The following is an 18,661-nucleotide window of genomic DNA, read 5'->3' on the forward strand; positions in this document are numbered from 1 at the left end:
TTATGAGCATCAGAGGCAGGATCTGGACGCACTACAGACTTGGGGAGCTTTTTACTGCCCCAAGGCCCCTAGTGGATCCCTCTAATTCTTTCGACACTTCCTGATCTTCCTCAAGCCCATCCACTGACTACTATGAATTCTTACTTAAAAATGTTTGCAGTTTTTCTGAAAGGAAAAGAAGAAAACTACTGGGAAAGATTTTCCAGTTGCTAGAAGTCTTAACTATAATCCATGAAAAGAAAAAAAACAAACCCAGAGAGGAATGAACTGCTGGAAGCTTTGTTTTCCCCTTTTAGGGGGGCAAAGAAGGTTCAGCCTCATTATGTCACACTGATTCCAGGGTTGCTGAATCTGTTCCTTTGCACCCAGGTTGTCCCATAAAGTTAGCTCCCTAACCCATTCATGAGGCATTTGGCATTAACCTCCAACTCAAGTTTTAGGGGGTGTTAACATCTATTTCTAACTTGCTTCTGAAGAACATACTAGCAACCCTAGGCTTTAAATCAGTTCTGAAAGCCAAAAGCCAAGCAGCCCTATTGCCTCTGCCCTTGTCACTCATCCTAAGGGAGGAAGGGAAGATGTACAAACAGAAAAAGGGGAGAAAAAGTCAGGGAGCATGTAACATTCCTTGACACCTAAATTCAACCGAGATTAAATCAAAGAATATTTGCTGTTGAGGTTATGACATGCAGTTAGATGAACTATCAACAGAGAACTTGTCTATTGCTATGTGTGTGTATGTGTGTGTGTGTGTGTGTGTGTGTGTGTGTGTGTGTGTGTGTGTTTCCTTTTTAGGCATCTGACATTGGCTCTGTGATATTTACCATTTTTTTAAACCACTTGGACAGAAGCATAAATGTGTTTCATAAGTGTGTTTCTCACACACACACACACACACACACACACACACACACACACACACAACAAAAGGAAAATGAGTTAGGCCCAGAATTAAACATTAGAGTAGGCTAACTGAAAATTTCTGAAATTTCAAAGCTTCTTTAATAACTTAAAATTTCTCCTAGAAACAAAAGGTCCAGACTTTTAATGCCAAGATTCTTGATTGAAGAATTGAAAGAGGGTCAGAGTGAGGGGAGCATAGCATGGAAAACATAGATGACATAAAAACAAAAGATATCAATAAAAAGAATATCACATTAAATAATATTATAATAACAAATAATATTATAATAATATAATAACATTAAAAGAATATCACATTCAAGAAGATGGTGCCAAGGTGCACGTGGGCATGAGGATATAACGTGAGCATCTTCCCAAGGGAACTGAGCAAAAACAATGGGCTAGCCACGTGTTAAGAACAAGGGAAGCCTAGGCAAGGAGTCGAGTTCGGTTCTCCTGACAATCTCATGGCACCCAGAGACAGGGAGAAACGGCCCCAGCACTTGCAGGAGGGTACCAGGGTGTGATGGAAAGAGCGCTGTATCTGAACTCAGAGGACCGGGGTTCAAACTCTCGCTCTTCTACTTATTTCATGTGTGACCTTGAGCAAGTCAAGTAACTTCTCTGGGTCTGTTTCCTCGACTGTAAAATGAAGAGGCTGGTCCCTTCCAGCTCTAAATCTATGATCCTAAGATGGGGACAAGGGAAACACTGAATGGGCAGGAATAAATGAGTTATAGTCTGCATTCTGGAGAGAGCATTCAAACAGATGAGGTTACAGACCTGAGCATCTTCCAATAGATAACACGTCTATGTATCCTTGTGAAAGAGACGAGGGATGTGGGCCAGATGTCAATATAATGGATGCCTTAGACTCAAACTGGGTGAAGGATGGGACCCAAGAAGAAGCCGTTAGTGGGTCATGTATGGAGTGCCTTACACAGCTGTCATGGGCCCCACGCTATTAATAGCTTGGTTAAGGGGATAAATGGCATGTTGACCAAACTGGCAGGTGACCAAAGCTGGGAGGGAGGGCTAACATGCTAGAAGACAAAGCAAGGGGAAAAAAGATATCAAGAGGCTAGACTATTGGTTTAAATCTAATGAGGACAAATTCAATGGAAGTTTACAAACATTCAAAAAAAAAAAAAGAAATTCACAAGTCCAAATTGGGAAAGGTAATTCATCTGAAAAAGGCCTGGGAATTCTGGTGGGCTTCAAGCTCAACATGAACCAAGAATACCACAGAGGAGAAGAACCCAAGAGGCTCTTAGAAGAGGCAGAGCATCTAGAAGTAGAAAGGCAACCATCTCCTTGCCCTCGGCAGCATGGCGCTAAGCTCTCAGAAGCCCATGACCAGCAAGACAGCATTCACAGTAAGAGGAACAGGATGAGGAAGGATTGTAATCAGGCTACATGAAGATCTGAGAACTAGCCCAGGGCATTTCCTTTGAGAAAGGGAGAGCTTAGGGGAATGTGCTGTCTGATCCAACCATTCTGGAGAGCATTTTGGAACTATGCCCAAAGGGCTGCAAAACTGTGCATACCCTTTGATCCATCAATACCACTACTAGTCTGTATTCCCCATTGAGGATATAAAAAAGGGAAAATAACCCACATGCATGTACAAAAACATTTATAGCAGTTCTTTCTGTGATAGCCAAGAACTGGAAATAGAGGGGATGTCCATCAATTTGGAATGGCTGAACAAGTTGCAGTATATGAACGTAATGGAATACTTTTGTTCCATAAGAAATACTGAGCACGCAAATTTCAGAACAACTTGGAAAGACTTATATGAACTGATGCTGAATGAAGGGAGCAGAACCAGGAGGACAATGTACATACACAGTAACAGCAACACTGTGCAATGACCAACTTGGTTAGACTTACCTCTTCTGAGCAATGAAATGACCTAAGACAATTCCAAAAGACTCATGATGGAAAATATTATCCACAGCCAGAAAAAAGAATACACTAGTCACTTCCTTAAAGAAATCTTAAAATTAAAATTCCCAGGAATGGCATAGACAAAATTCAAAGTTTCTAAATGAAATAAAAAATATAAAGCAGCCATATTGTGAGAGTATGAGTACCCGTGGATTACAATCAGGATTAAACAAGACTTGGCAGCTATAATTTTATGGGATGGGAGAGCCTGAAATATGCTCTTACAAAAGACATGATAGAAAAGCATTTAATCGATTATAATTTATTTAGTAAAACTGAGTATAAATGTGTAAGAGGACAGGGCGACTAGGTGGCGCAGTGAATAGAGCACTGACCCTGTAGTCAGGAGGACCTGAGATCAAATCTGGCCTCAGACGCTTGACACACTTACTAGCTGTGTGACTTTGGGCAAGTCACTTAACCCCAATTGCCCTCCAAAAAGAAAAAAAAAAGTGTAAGCAGAAAAATGTACTCTTAATGAAAGAAACCTAATCTGATGATAAGATGAGAGCTGAATACAACCTTTGAAACACAACAATCAAGAGAACCCAGAAGGTAAATCCAACAACTGGAAAGGCCTATACAATAAGTTTTTATAATCTAATAGTGGAAGAAGAAACAAGTGTCCCCTCAGAACCCTAATGACTTCAAGGGTCACAGAGGGAGTGAAATAAGACAAATGGAGGCCAAATGGGGTAGTTCAGTTCAGTTTTAATGATATAAAGTAAAGAAAAAAGAGATAGAAAAGAATACAGTAAAGGAGAAAGAAGGAGGAACTTACTATTTGTCACAGTCAAGGGTACAAAAGAAAAAGACAAAGGAAAATTGAACACATATACATGGTGGTGGACAAAAACATCAAATTCAACAGACAAACATGTGAGAATAGAGAAAGAACAGAGAGGGCTAAAGAAGAAGTGGACACAGGGAATTAGTCATAATAAAAATAAACTCCAATATTGGAGAGTGGGCTGCCAAAGGGAGGCAAAGGGAAAGAAAGGGCAAAAACCTGTGATGTGGGTCTGATTAAGGTAAAGACTAGGGGAGCAGTAGAATGGAAGATCACTCACTAAGGCTGAACACCGTCTCTGTCTCACTACCTTCTTCCTAAAGGAGGGAGTAAAGGAAAAGAAAGGAAGAGTCTAAAAAGAAAGAATAGAGGAGAATATATAATAAACAATCACCATAATCATGAATGAGATGAATTCACTTATAAAATGAAAAAAGTTAGCAGAATGGGTCTAGAAAGCAGAATCCATCAATATGTTGTTTACAAGAAACACTTCAGATTAGAGGCTGGAACAGAATTCATTATGCCTCAGGTGAATTCAAAACAGCAGAAATGGCAATCATAATCTCAGACAAGGCAACAGTAAAAAAGACATGATTAAAAGAGATAAACAGAGAAATTATGTTATGCATAAAAGGCACCAATGACAACAAATTAACAATTAGTGATCACTAAATGGGAAGAGAAAGGAATTTATATATTTCACAGCTAAGCACAAATCCTTTACAAAAATGATTGTGTATTAGAGCATAAACACCTCACAAACAAATGCAAGAGAATAAGAAAAATTAACTGCATCCTTTACCAACCACAATGTAATAAAAATTATACTTAATAAAGGGTATTTGAAGAAAGCATAAAAATTAACTGGAGATATAAAACTTTATTATATTGTACTGAACTTATGATTAGATCAATAGATATAGGATAAGATTTCCACAAAACACCATATCGTTTCTGCTAGAAATATTAGAAAGCATGGAACCTTTTCCTTAATATAGTCAATGGCATATAGAAAAAAAATTAGAACATTTCATTTAAAAAAATGAGAAAAGATAAACATACCAAAACTTTTGAAACGCAGCCAAAGAAGTCCTGAGGGAGAAAATTTATATCTCTAAACACTTTAACCAACAAAAGAGAAAGAAAAGGTCAATGAATTTTGCATGCAACTAAAAAAATCCACTCCCCCAATTTAAAACCCAATTAAAACACCAAAACAGAAATGCTAAAAATGAGAGCAAAAAAACCCAAAACCAATAAAACTGATAAAATATTAGCTAGTCAGAGAAAAAAAGATAAAATATTAGGTAGTCAAAGAAAAAAGAGGAAAACCAAATAACAAATGTTAAAAATGAAAAAGGAGAAACTACAAAAGATGAAGAAATAGAGGAAATTTTTAGAAATTATTTTGCTCCAAATATTGACAATTTAAATGAAATGGATTAGTGTCTACAAAAATATTAAATGCCCAGGTTAAAAGAAGAAAAATAGAGAACTTACATGACCCAAGTTCAGAAAAATAAACTAAACAAGTCATAAATGAGGTCCTAAAGGAGGAAAAAAACCAAAATAAAATCTAGAACCAGATGGATTTAAAACTAAATTTGATCAAATGTTCAAAGAACAATAAATTCCAATATTATAGCATCTGTATGCAAAAATAGGAAAAGAAGGGATCCTACCAAATTCCTTCTATGATACAAATATGTTCTTGATACCTAAACCAAAAAGAGAAAAATCAGAGAAAGAAAACTAAAGACCGATGGCTAATGAAAATTAGCACAAATATTTTAAAAGCAGCTACATCAACAAATCAAAAAGATTATACATTATGACCATGTAAGATTTATATACCAGGAATGCAAAGTTGGTTCAATATTAGGAAAACTATGAACTTAATAGACCATATTAAATAACAAAATTACATATGAATAGATGCAGAAAAAGCTTGATAAAATACAACACCTATTTCTGATAAAAACACTAAATAGCACAAGAATAAATGGAACTTTCCATATTATGACAAGTAGTTATCTATCTAAAACCAAGACCAGGCTAGCTTTATATATAATGGAAATAAACTAGAGGTCTCTCAAGTAAGATCAGAAGTAAAGTCAGGATGCCTTTTATCACCTTATTCTTTAAACATTACTACTAGAGATGCTGGTTATAGCAATAAGACAAGAAAAAGGAATTGAGGGAACAACAAGCATAGACAAAAAGTAAACAAAATTAGCAATTTTGCAAATGATGAGATGGTCTACACAAAGAATTCCATAGCCAACTAAAAAATTAATTAAAACTATTGGTAACTTCAGCAAAGTAGCAAGATACAAAATACCCCCCCACACACAAATCCAGCCTTTCTTGTACTACCAACAAAACCAAGCATGAAGAGATAAAAAAAAAAATTCCATTCACAACAACTAAAAGATGTATAAAACAAATTTATGCAATACCTGCCAAATGAATACAACTACAAAACATTCTTTACAGAAACTAAGACAGATAGTATTATACCTATATTAATTTATTTAATGCTATACTAATCGAAATTTTTAAAGTACATTAGAAAGGTAGGAAAAAAACCAACAATAATAAAACTTGTTTTTAAAAGAATTTAAGGTTAAGATTCTCAAGAGAAATAATGGGGGGGAAAAACAAAAGGAGAAAGGAAGAAGGTCTATCAGAACCAGATTTCAAAACTATTTGGTACTGGCCAAAAATTAGAAAAGTTGATAAATGCAACAGATTAGTTACATAATAGAGAAGCAAATGAACATAGTAATGATGCTTAATAAAGCCACAGGCTACAACTATAATGGAAGGATCCTACTCAACCAAAAAAATGCTTGGAAATCCAAAAGGTAATCTGGGAGAAAATTAGATTTGGAATAGCACCTCACATTTTATACCATAATGAATTCCAAAAGAATACATCACCACATATATGAAAGGCCACATTACAAACAAATTAGAGGATCAAGGAAGAAAGTACCTTTCTGACAACTCTGAAAAAAGAAAAAGTTTGTGACCAGACAATGATTATTTTGATAACATGAAAGTGAAAACTTTTTTGCACAAACAAAAGCAATGCAGCTAAAATTAAAAGGGAAAGAGTAAAGTACTTAGGACATCATTCATTTCAGCAAGCAATTTATTAAGCACCTGCTACATGCCAGAAACCGTGCTTAAGTATTTTACAAATATAGCATCTCATTTTATCCTTACAATAACTCTGTGAAGTAGATGTTATTATTATCATGTCTATTTTACAGTTGAGGAAACTGGCAAATCATTTGCTCAGGGTCACAGCTAAGTTTCTGAAGGTAAAACTGAACTAGGGTAAAACTGAATTCAGGTCTTCCTGACTCCAGGCCCACTGCTCTATCCAAGATAAATGAGGAATTAATTCGAATATCTAAGAATGACAGCCATTCTCCCAAGATAAGTAATCAAAGGAACTGATCAGAGAAATCCAAGCTATCAATGGACATATGGGAAAAAAAAAAAGAAGCTCCAAATCACTAAATAACTAGAGATATGAAAATCAAAACAACTCTGAGTTTCCACTTCAATATCCATCAGATTGGACAAAGATGACAAAGTCCCCAGAATCACTCAGCTGTAAAAAGAAAACACCGCTAAGCCTACACCCCAAAGATAATTGAAAAAAAGAGAAAAAAAGAAATTTCTTATAGCACCATTTTTTTTTGTTGCAGCAAAGAACTGGGAACAAAGAGGATGCCCATCAACTGAGGAATAGCTACGTAGCTAGTCTAGAAAAGGAATGGAATATGAGTGATGAAACGACAAAAGGAAATTCTGGGAACACTTTTTTGAAGGACAAACAGTAAGGGGAACTGAGTCAGAAGAACAATTTGTACAATAAACAACACTATAAAGAAAAAAGGTTTAGAATTTGGACACTGACCAATAGGATTCTAGGCTTGATGATGAAGTCTGCTCCCCATATTTTAACAGGGTAGCAGTAGACCCAATGTGGAAAATATTTTGGGGCATAGTAAACATATAGACTTGTTTTGTTTGACTCTGCTTATTTGTTAAAAGGACTGCATGTTCCTTTCAGGGTGCAGGTGGGAGCTAAAAAAAATACATGATCACAACAACTACAGATTTTGTGGTAATATGCAAAGAGAACTGAACAAGCATAGATCATAGACCAAAAAAAGGAATCTGTGCCCCCTTCAGTTATGCAAATAAGCAACCAAGGTCCCAAACAGTATTACTGCTCTTTCTCCCATGCATATGGCCATGTGAAGCAAATAAAGTAAAAATATCAGTATTTCCCAAATTAACATGCTGACTTAATGTGATACTCAAGTATCACTGGTTCAAAATCAGGTAAAACCCTAACAAAATTCACAGGGAAGAACAAGGAGAGATATCAAGAGAAGAAGCTCTAGGAAAAAGATCTGATGGAAGGAATGAAGAAATGTTTATTATACAAATGGAACAACTAAGCTTAACATAGAGCTGAGATTACTAAAATTATCTGACAGCAGATTTTTTAAAACCTTTAAAAATTTAAAAAAAATTTTAAAAAATAAAAGTAAATCAGTGGAAGAGAACAGAGAATCCAAAAACAGAATCAAATGTATATAGAAATTAACATTGGATTTATCAAAGATTAAAACAACAAACCTAGAAAAAAAAAATAAAAACTTGTATGTATTTGAACTATATGGGGAAAAATCTATAGTTCCTACCATATGCTACTCTCAACTCTACTTGGATCAGTAAACTAGGAGATTTTAAAGTTATTTCTAAAATAAGTGAAATTTAAATTTTTTTTAAATTTCTAAAATGGAAGTATATTCATCTTATTTGTGGAGGAAAAATTGTTTATTATACAAATGGAATCAACTAATGGTGACAAAATCAACAGATTAGATTTCTATAAAGATAAAAGGAATATGTATGACAAAAACCTATGTCTTCCCAGAAAAGAAAAGATTAGGAGAAAACATCTGTAGTAAATACATCCGATCAAAATTTGACATTCAGAATCTATAATATAATGGTACATATTTCTGAAAGTCACAATCATTAATTATCCAACAGTAAGATAGTCAAGGGTCATAACTGACAATCTCTGAAGGAGAAAATACAGATTTTTAAGGACTATCTGAAAAATTGCTCAAAATCTCAAATTAAGAAAAATTATTTTGAAATGTTTTTTAAGTTAGCACCTTTGTTCCCAAAAGGGCAAAAATAAGTAAAAATTCGTATTAATGAGGCTGCAGGAAAATAGATAATTACACTGTTCTTTAATTGACTGGGGCTTTATGGAGAACAATTTGGCAAACTCGTGATCCAGACACGAAGCATAGGATGAAGGAGTAGATTTAGGGCTGGTTTTGGAGGAAGGAACACTTGAGCTCAAGTGTAGCCTCTAACAAATACCAGCTATGAGACCGTGGTCAAATCCCTTATGCTTTTGGTGCATCAGTTTGGTGCTCAGTTATAGAGGGGCTGCTGATTTGTAATGCCAAGCAGTTTCCACAACAGGCATTCCCTACATGGTTGAAATCCCAGGTACAGACTTGACAGCTCCCCAACAACTCCTGCTGATCAAACACCACCCTCACACACAGCCATTCGGTGTAACCTTTCATTTTTCTAGCACACATGTCATTTACAAAGCATGGGCTGTCATTCTTTCCCATGGATGGAAGAAGTACGTAAGGCTATGAGAGACAGGTGAAGCAATGTGTTCTGTGTCATACAGTAAGCCAAGAGGCAGAGAGAGACAGGCGACAACACGGATCCCAAACACGATCTAACTTGTGCTTTGGTAATGCCATTGTTGGGACTGCATCCTGGAGACATTAATAAAATAAAAACACCTACTGGTCTAAAAGTAGCCTTTGTTGTTTTATGATAGTAGAAACCAAAAATAATCAGTGACTGGATGAATAAAAGATAATCAGATATACGAAAGGCATTTCATTATTTAAAGTAATTCTGCTGTGAATCCCTCTGTAACACAAATAATTGCCCTCTCCCTCAGTTCCCCTTGCCCCCAAAAGATCCATTTTGACATTTAAATGTTTGGATATTGGGCTCTTGGCAAGTGATATTTCATCCATACAGATATCCATTTTTATCCAAAATAAATAACTTTACACACTTAGCAAGTCTTAATTTTATTTCACTTCTCTAAGATGTTCCAATGCACAGTCAACGATCATCTCTGCATGGGTGAACTGTCACATTACTGATAAACTTGGAGGATGACATATGTTTACTTCTGGTCATGTTTTTTCCTTACTTTTGGATATTGTTTTGGCCATCTTCCCCCCTGTTACTTCTATGAAATGAAGAAGCATAAGCAAAGCAACTGAAATATTAACCAAAACAAAGTTAATGTGGGATGTAACATCATGGGAAAACAGAAACACAAGGCAAACCAGAGTCAGAAAGAACTGATTTTGGACCACATATGGCATGGCATTGCAAGCCATCACGTGTGGCCAGGGCTGTACACTACAGAAATGATTACAAGAACTCTAGCCAAAGAAACCACTATTTTCTGGGTTTAAATTACAGTTGTGAGAAATGCTGTTCTAGGAAATTCTCTTACCAGGTTAGGGTCGTAGTATGCTTCCTGGGTTGGAGGGATGTTGTTTATCTGAGTGACGTTAGTAGGGAGCATTTTAGAACAATTTATTAACATGTGCTCCAGACCTGTCAAATCCTAACATAAGAAAATAAGAAGAATAAACAAGTTATAAGCATTTCAGGGACTAGTGGCATTTGCTTTTTTTTAAAAATGCTATTCAGCAATAGAGTGAAGTAGCCAAAAATAGCTAAAAGAATATATTTAAGGTTGATCTTGCAAAAAGAAAAACATTAAGAAATCAATTAAAAATAGAAAAGGCATCTTGTGGAGTACACAGAGCTGGTGCAAAACAATTGCTAATGTGCACTGGTTGAAGACATCTCTCCTGGAAGAAGTTCCTTATCCCAGGGAAATCAAAGGTTTGTTCTCTGATCCCCCTTCTCCCAAGGCCAAAGTAGACTAAAGCAAAGCAAATATTTCATATAAATCTCCAAGCATTCTTCCAAATGGATGGGATTTCAAACGTGATTGTAAAGGTGAAAGAAGAGGCATGCCCTTCATGGCTTTGGGGGGCATGGCCTTTCTCTTTCATTTCTTGTGGTTAGATCTCCCACAGCTCTTCAACTCAATTCACCTTCCATTCCTCTCCATTCTAGGAAGGAGACAGAGGAAAGAACACTGACTCTGCAAAGGATGGGGCTCAAATCGGGCACTGTGTGACTTAGGGCAAGTCCTTTCATCTTCTTGAGCCTTAATTTATTCATGTATAAAAAGAGGCTGGACTAGATGGCCTCATAAGTCACATCCAGCTTTGATCTATGGATCTAGCCCTGCCTGGAACAGTCCAAAGCTTGAATGAGGCAAGCCACAGAGCCCAAAGGCCTTCCCCTCATGAAAAGGGAAATGGAAAACTATTTTAATTGCATTTTTAGCATGGTCTTTTCCAGGTGCTGTGACTCAAAAAATCTGCCCTGCTAAAGAAGCAAACAGAAAAATACAAACTTTATATAAGAGCTAGTCTTAACTCAGGCTATATTCAAATTTGGGTTAAAAAAAAAAAAGACAATGGCAAGTACTTTTTTCTAACAAATCTACATTACTTTTTGTTTGGGTCACAATGAAATTTTAATCTATTGAGGGAACAAAAGCAAAATCTTAAAAATCCAAGGTGTAATTTTGCAGAGTAACCACTACAATCAATTCCTCCTAGGTCTCACTGTATAAATCTCACTGTATAAAATATTAAATGGATTTTTTAAAAACATTGCCCATAACTGTTTTAAAGTAGGACACAAAGGTCCATGTTCTTCCCTTCCTAGCAACCCTCCGAAGAACACAACCACCCCCAATAGTGACATCTCTAGTAAGTACCTGCAAGCTTAAAGGCAGGTCATGAATCCTAGTAGCTAGTGTCCGAATCTCCCTGTCTGACAAGATGCCGGACCGGTCAGTATCAACTTCATCGAAAACCTGAGCGATGTTCAGCGGCTGTAATGCACTCATGAGATAGTAGAAGTATGAAAAGGCAAACTGCATGTCTTCAGAATGGCGCACTTTGTGTACAGAAGTCTTGTCAAATTCTTCAGGAAACCTAGTCCAATATAATACAGGAGAGTCAGAGCCGGCTACATCCAGAATATCAGTGTGCCTTAAAACAGAGAGGCACAGGCTAGTAAAGCATATGCATGGCTACAATAACATAAAGGGAGGAACAAACTGCCTCCTACATGATTCTGAAGAGCGCGGTGGGCCTGGATTATAGCTGAGAAAACCAACTCACTCCTTTCATTAGGGGACTATGGCTATGAAATAATGCACATACTGTCAGACACAGGTGACATGTTGGTTGGTTTGTTTTGCTCAGTGGCTTTTCCTCCATCTCTCTTTTAAAATATTTATTATATTATGGTTTACATGACTGCACATGTATAACCTATATCAGATTGTTTACTGTCTCAGGGAGGGGTGAGTGGAGGGAGGGAAGGACAGAATTTGGAACTCAAAACTTTTAAATTGTTAAAAATTGTTTTTACATGTAATTGGGGGGAAAGAAAAAAATACTTTAAAATATTATATAAGATAGCTCACTGGGTAGGATGTGTGGAGGAGGGTGGAAGAGAAGGATACGTCTAGAATTGATGTAAAAATTATGTGTCCATTTTTTAAAAAGTGAAAAAAAACAAACAAAATCCAAGCAGAGATGACTTTTGCTTTGGTTTAAATGACTAGTTTAACACATCATCAAATCCTGCTGCTATAAATCCCATAGTGGACATTTAAGTCTAGAAACAGGCACTTTTACTCACATATCCTGCAGTTCTTGCATAACGATGCGGTCAATCATATGAGGCATATGGGCGGGGACTTTCCGAGATGTAAATCCAAACTTGCTATTTAGAATTTTATTGACGTATCGGAGAGAATCCGCAAACGTATCTTTGAGGTGTCTTCCAACATACTTGCTCTCCGTGAAATACGACAATTGCTTCTTTAATGATTCTTCTTCCTAAAGAAATCCATAAAAAATAGAGAAGATTATAAAATGAAAATGACCGAAAAAGAGAGAACTGGGTAATCTTTTATGAAAAGAAGTAATGATGATGGGTGAAGGAAAAACCCAGCATTCTAAGTTTCAGATAAAATGGCTTTGAATTGTCTAAGGCTGCCTGGGCAGCAGCAACTGTAGAGTCTAGTTTTAGAAAGTGCTTTGAAGGGGCTGTTCCTGAAGCAATCACATTTTCCAACGTTATTATGGACTGGTACATATTTTGTTTTTCTACTGATATTGAAAGCTGAGTCTGTCCGTGCTCTGAAGAACACACAAAATCAGAAGTCAATATGGACAAGTTAAGAATTGTATAGCTGTAAAAAAGGATGGTTCCTAGGAGCTTAAATGCAGAGAAAGAAGACTTCAACATCAAGGTTTGTTACCTTGGCAAATACAAAATGGGATGGTCTAAACTATCCACAAATATGGCAGAAGACATGGGGACCATAATCTCACTTCATTTGAATAAATCAGCAATTAGGACAATTAAAAGAGCCCAAGTTTGAAATGTATGACAAGGAGTGCTGTAAGAACCCCAGTGTTCTTGCTGCCCAACTGGGAGACACCATAGAATCCCGCCATATTAGTGGCTTATTAGAGATCATTTAGTCTGCAACCCTAATTCAGCAGAAGAAACTAAGGCCTACCAAGATGAAGTGACTTGTTTAGGGGCACAGAGCGGGTCAGGGACATCCCAGGACTCAGGTCCTCCGATGCTCTGTCAAGTTCTCCACCCACTGCACTGCAGTGTCCCCCCTTTTGTCGCTCAATAGAACCATCACCCCAATCCTGTCTTCCTCTGACACTGCTGTGTCCCTCCCCAATTTTTCATGAGAGGAAAGCAGGCAGGTAGTGGGGGTGGGGCAATGAGTAGAGAAGTACTTTTGGAATCAAGATGATCTGGGCTCACAACCTGCCGCTACTGTATACGGGCTCCACGATCCTGAGCAATTCACTCAGCCTCTCAATGCACCAAGCAACATGCACTGGGACTACTAAGCTAAGAGCAGTCCCTGACATCCCCTAGGGGGGGAGTTTCCTCCCTGGGAGTCACCTACAAGGAGATTCTAAGTCCCAACAACAAAAGAAACATCACCTGGCTGAGTCCATCCACTAATAAGTCTTCATTTTCTGTCCTACTACGTCTTTTCCTGCACTTCCTCCTCCTCTGTAGCCCCCTCCCTTCCTCTGGGAGACAGCTCAAGCTCCATCTTCTACATGAAGCACCCCATGATGAATAACCCTGGGCAGTATGTGTAAAATGATCTTTTTTTTCCTGGTAAACAAGACAGGGTGATGCTGAATGTGACCTTACCTCAAGAAGATCTTGGAAATACTTCCTTTTTTCCCAAGGCAAGAAGCCTGGATAACTCCCAGCATATTCTTGAAGTTTTCTTCCAGGTCTTACTCCTCCATTGCCAAGGTCAGGGTCGGCGGCATGCCCGTCAATTAGCCTTGTTCCTCTCTGTTCCTTGGCTTTCTCTAACAGTACTTTTCCCTGGGCCATTTGGTCTTGGGTTGGGACAGTGGTCGTTCCTCTGAAGTCAATGCCATCTCCAATTTTCTGAGTTGCAGAAGCAGCTTTTGTCCAGTCCTGAGGTAAAGAGTGATCCTGATGCCTTTCATCCACCTTGACTGTCTTGCCAGCACCTTCAGCTGGGAAGTCCACTCTCTTCGCGCCGTCAGCATCTCCTGGGTTTTCTTTGGGGAGGTCGGTGTGACGCTCGCTTTTCACAGGGTCTTGCAGACTGTTGTCTTTTTCCCTTTTTACAATCTGATTAGCTTTTATTTCGATGACTGGTGCACCTTTCAGAAATGGTCTCAGCAAGGCAGACTTGGACAAGTTGTATCCCTTCAGAGTGATGTCGCCCCCCTCCAGCTTCACGTCCAGCTTCTTCAGACTCAGTTGGACTTCTTTTGGAAGTTTGGAGACATTTACAAGGGGTATTTTTATAGTTTCCTGAAAGCCGTCTGCATGTTTCTGGTACTTTGGGAAACGTTTTTCTTCTGGGACATCTTCAAATAGGATTTCAGCCTCTGGCAGAAGTGTGGTGGGGCTAGCCGAACTGGAATGAGGCTTCTGGGTGGTGACATTAGATTTTGGCTCCTTCCTAGTGTCCACCTCTACTGTGATCTGAATTTTAAACTCTTGGTTGTTTTTATTTTGAAATGTGAGGTTGAAATGTATGACGGTGGCATTCATGCCACTGTGAAGTATGAGGTGGATTGTCTGCCACTTGTTGGCAACAGATGCATGGCGGATGACTGGACTGTCGCTATAGGCGCCCTCAATTCCTCTTTTGGCAATCTCCGCAAAGCTGAAATAGGGGAGACATTCTCCTTTGGGGATAACATAGTGCGTCTGGTTCAGGATGAGAGTCACCTTGTATAATTCATCAAAATGATCTAGAAAAAATACCACGGCACTTGAATGTTTTGCACTAGGAGAAGGAAGTTCAGCCCTGGGAGTTCCCCACACCAAAGAAATCACAGACCTGGTATTGAAAAAGGGAGCAGGGGTAGATCTTTGTCTTCTTTTCTCTTTACTTCTCACTGCTAGCCCATGGCAAGTTTCAAACACTGGCCCATGTGCATGCACACTTGAGACTGACTCTGCCACCTTCAACAGTACCACCTGCAATCCTTCCTTTGTGCCTCAGCCCTCAAGACTCTAATCGTCATCTACCCCCAACTAGAAGTGATTCCTTTCCAATCCCTCTCAAGAATTCTTTGTGCCTTTTTTTTTTGTGATGGTTCCCTCTGATGTACTCAGAACATTCTGATTTGTCGTTGTGTGTGTGTGTGTGTGTGTGCGCGTGCGTGTGCATATTATTTACCATGAAAGTCTAAGCTCCCTGGAGATAGGTAAAGTACCAGTTTCCACTTCTATACTCCAGTAACCAATGCCTTGAACACAGTAGGTGCTTCATGAACATCAGGCATTACACAGAACCCAAGGAGACAAGACACTATACCAGTATATTCCAATGACCAATTTCATATGTCTATTTCTAATGCAATACATTCAAGCCAAATTATAGAGCTATCAGTGTGACCCCATCCTGAAACTTTATCATTGTTTCTGTATAAGTGTCTATCTTGTTTTCAATATTTTGGAAAACTAAGGTACACTAAAGTAACCACATGCCAGTAAAAGCAAGAAAAGAAACTGTTCAGTTTCTACATTATTCAAAGAACCACGTCCTCTCAGTCCCAACTTAAAAATGTACCATGGTTTGGTTCTGAGCCAAAATGTAATTTTACAGAGAAGAGCCCCTTTATAAAAAGAACTCAATGCTTTTTGACATGTTCATCCCTTCCATCAGCAGGTCACGTACCTTGCCCACAGTCGCCAGCGTCAAACCCACAAGATAACACATTGCACGCCTGATCACAGAACTTATCAGCAAGCCAAGAATTGGCACATCCCTGGTTACAGTAGGAAACACCGCTTATTCCACCACCGAAATGCCAGGGTGGCCCAACTGCCCCGCCACTGTGGCCACCTCCAGGAGCAACGTATCGATTGCTGCCACTATTACCTGAAAGAGATGAGACCGATTCTGAACACACTGTTTTGAAAATGTAATGAACTTATTTCTGTTCCCGAAAGTGACTTCCTCTGTTTGAATACCTGATACTCATCTCCCACCTCTGTGTCTTTGCACTTGCTGGTCCCCATGCCTAGAATGCCCTCTCTGCTTACCTCTACCTCACAGAATCCCTCTTTTCCTTGCAGATCTAACTTAAACCCCACCTTCTACAAAGCCTTTCCCTATATGCCACATCTCTAGAGCTCCCTCTCTCTAGCTGGCCTGTATTTACTCCTTTTAAATTCATTTCACATTCACTTATTAGCTGTACTTCTTTTGTCTCTTTCAACAGAATGAAAGATCCCTGAAAGCAGGCACTGTTTCATTCTTTGACCTTGTGTCCCCAGGCCTAACCCAGCACAAGGTCTAGGACACAGTGGGTCCTTAATAAGTGCAGACAGGGCCATGAGTATACACATACCCCCTAGAGACAGCCTCTAGCGCAGACTCAGGTGGGTCTTAGGGGTGTGACTATAGGCAGATCCCTCTGTAGGCTCAGGTATCTCCTCTGTAAAGAGGGTGTAACTTTAACTCCCACAGTCCCTCATCTCACCAGGCTGTTGTGAGCAATGTGCTTTGTGGTGATTGTTCAGGACTGAGCATCTTTTGGTTGTTTAGTCTTTTCAGTCACGACCCCATCTGGGGTCAAAGATCTGGAGTGGTTTGCCATTTCCTTCTCCAGCTCATTTTACAGATGACAAAACTGAAGCAAACAGGTTCAAGTGACTTGGCCAGGGTCACACAGCTAGGAAGTGTTTGAGGCCAAATTTGAACTTAGGATGATGAGTCTTCCTGAGTCCAAGTCAGGCACTCCAACCACTGCGCCAGCCAGCTGTGCTTTGGAGACCTTAAAGCCATTACATTTTTAAAGAAATCAATAGCAACTCAGCATTACATTTTTTAAGAAATCAACAGCAGCAACTCAGGTTCAGCAGCTGAGGCCTTCCAGATTTACTCTCTCTAAATAAACAAAAAGGTTTCTCAGACTCCAAGCTAACACTGAGAAAATGCCTTCTCAGTAAAAGATGAGACTGAAGCCCAGAGAGGTGCTCAGAATAACTGTCCAAGCTCTAACGCTGTCTGCTTTACAGTAACTGTAACAGGAGCACCTTGCTGTATCTGTGCCCATCCTTACCGATGCAATCTCCTCCATCCCAGTCACATGCTGAATTGTTACAGGCCTTATCACAGTACCCATCTTTAATCCAGGAGCCAGGGCAGCCCTCAGCACAGTTGGGAACAGGCCAGGTCAAATAAACCTACAGGAAAATAAGAAAAGTTTTTAACTTCTAGTATCTCTACCAACAGGTCAAGGCTCCAAAAAACTATCTACTAGACACTTGGAAAGAGTCAAGTGTTAGATGCTGTCGAATTTCAACTACCCAAAGTCTGAACAGCTGACAAATTTTGCTTCCAAATTCATTAACAGCAACTAGAGAATATGATTTAGCTCCTTGTTCTGCTGATCACCTTCCCTCCTTCCCTTCTTTCTCTCCCCCTCTCCTTCTTCCATCTCTCTCTCTATTCCTGTGATGCCCCTTCCCCCTCCTCCCTTACCCTATTTAATTACTCTGCCTGTAGCCAGCACCTCAGGAGAACAGCTTCTTGAAATCTAAACATCGAATAACCATCCCTGAGTCTAGAAAAACTGAGGTTAGCTCTGTTTCTGCCTGGGCTTTGTATCATTCAGAAAGGAGTTATCTCCTACAAGTGAAGTGTCCTTGTAAGGGAAACAGACTGACTACTAGCTCCTCCTCAAGTGCAGAATCCTACCTGCTGCAAAGGAGCCTGCTATCTGCCCTGGCCCCAAGCATCCCTGCCCAGGGCTCATTTAGGTTCTCTCTGGCCCTACAGCATCAGGGCTCATCCAGGGTCTCCTGGGCCCCAGGGTATCCCTGCCTGGGCTCATTCAGGGTCTCCCTGACCCCAGGGCAGCCATGCCCAGGCTCATCCAGACCTCATTCCACCTGTGATAGCTCTAGTTTGCTCACACTAAAACTCAGTCTGTTTCCCTGTAACTGCACCTCACTGGCACCCTCTAGGGGCCTACAGAGTAAGACTAGATCATCCTCTTCCACAGGACAACCCTTCAGAGCCAAGACAGTCACCATGACTTCCCTGGCTCACCCCAGGACATAGGGTCTGGGGGTTCAGGTCTTAAATCCCAGATCATAACTAATTTTTGTGAGTCCCTGGACCCAAAGGAAATTTGTAGCCTTTGCTTGTCTCTCATTTCTGTTTTACAAACTTCAAAGGTTTCCTTCCAAATGGTGTAACAGATCTTGGTT

General features: G+C 39.2%; 1 protein-coding gene across 2 annotated transcripts in view; it reads right to left on the reverse strand.

Annotated features, from left to right (window-relative positions):
* GNPTAB (N-acetylglucosamine-1-phosphate transferase subunits alpha and beta) overlaps positions 1-18,661 on the reverse strand; it is a 92,221-nt gene that overhangs the window by 20,024 nt on the left and 53,536 nt on the right. For both annotated transcript variants that reach the window (XM_069095245.1, XM_069095246.1), the window contains exons 11-16: positions 17,509-17,632; positions 16,119-16,322; positions 14,096-15,186; positions 12,539-12,738; positions 11,604-11,823; positions 10,254-10,367 (exon numbers count right to left, since the gene is read on the reverse strand). In XM_069095245.1, coding sequence (XP_068951346.1) covers positions 10,254-10,367; positions 11,604-11,823; positions 12,539-12,738; positions 14,096-15,186; positions 16,119-16,322; positions 17,509-17,632 — 1,953 coding nt within the window. The remainder of the gene's footprint in view (positions 1-10,253; positions 10,368-11,603; positions 11,824-12,538; positions 12,739-14,095; positions 15,187-16,118; positions 16,323-17,508; positions 17,633-18,661) is intronic.

The sequence above is a fragment of the Petaurus breviceps genome, unplaced genomic scaffold (assembly GCF_028583685.1).
Source record: "Petaurus breviceps papuanus isolate PSGF00001 unplaced genomic scaffold, PetGlider_PUasm1.0 225, whole genome shotgun sequence".
NCBI classification, from domain to species: Eukaryota; Metazoa; Chordata; class Mammalia; order Diprotodontia; family Petauridae; genus Petaurus; species Petaurus breviceps.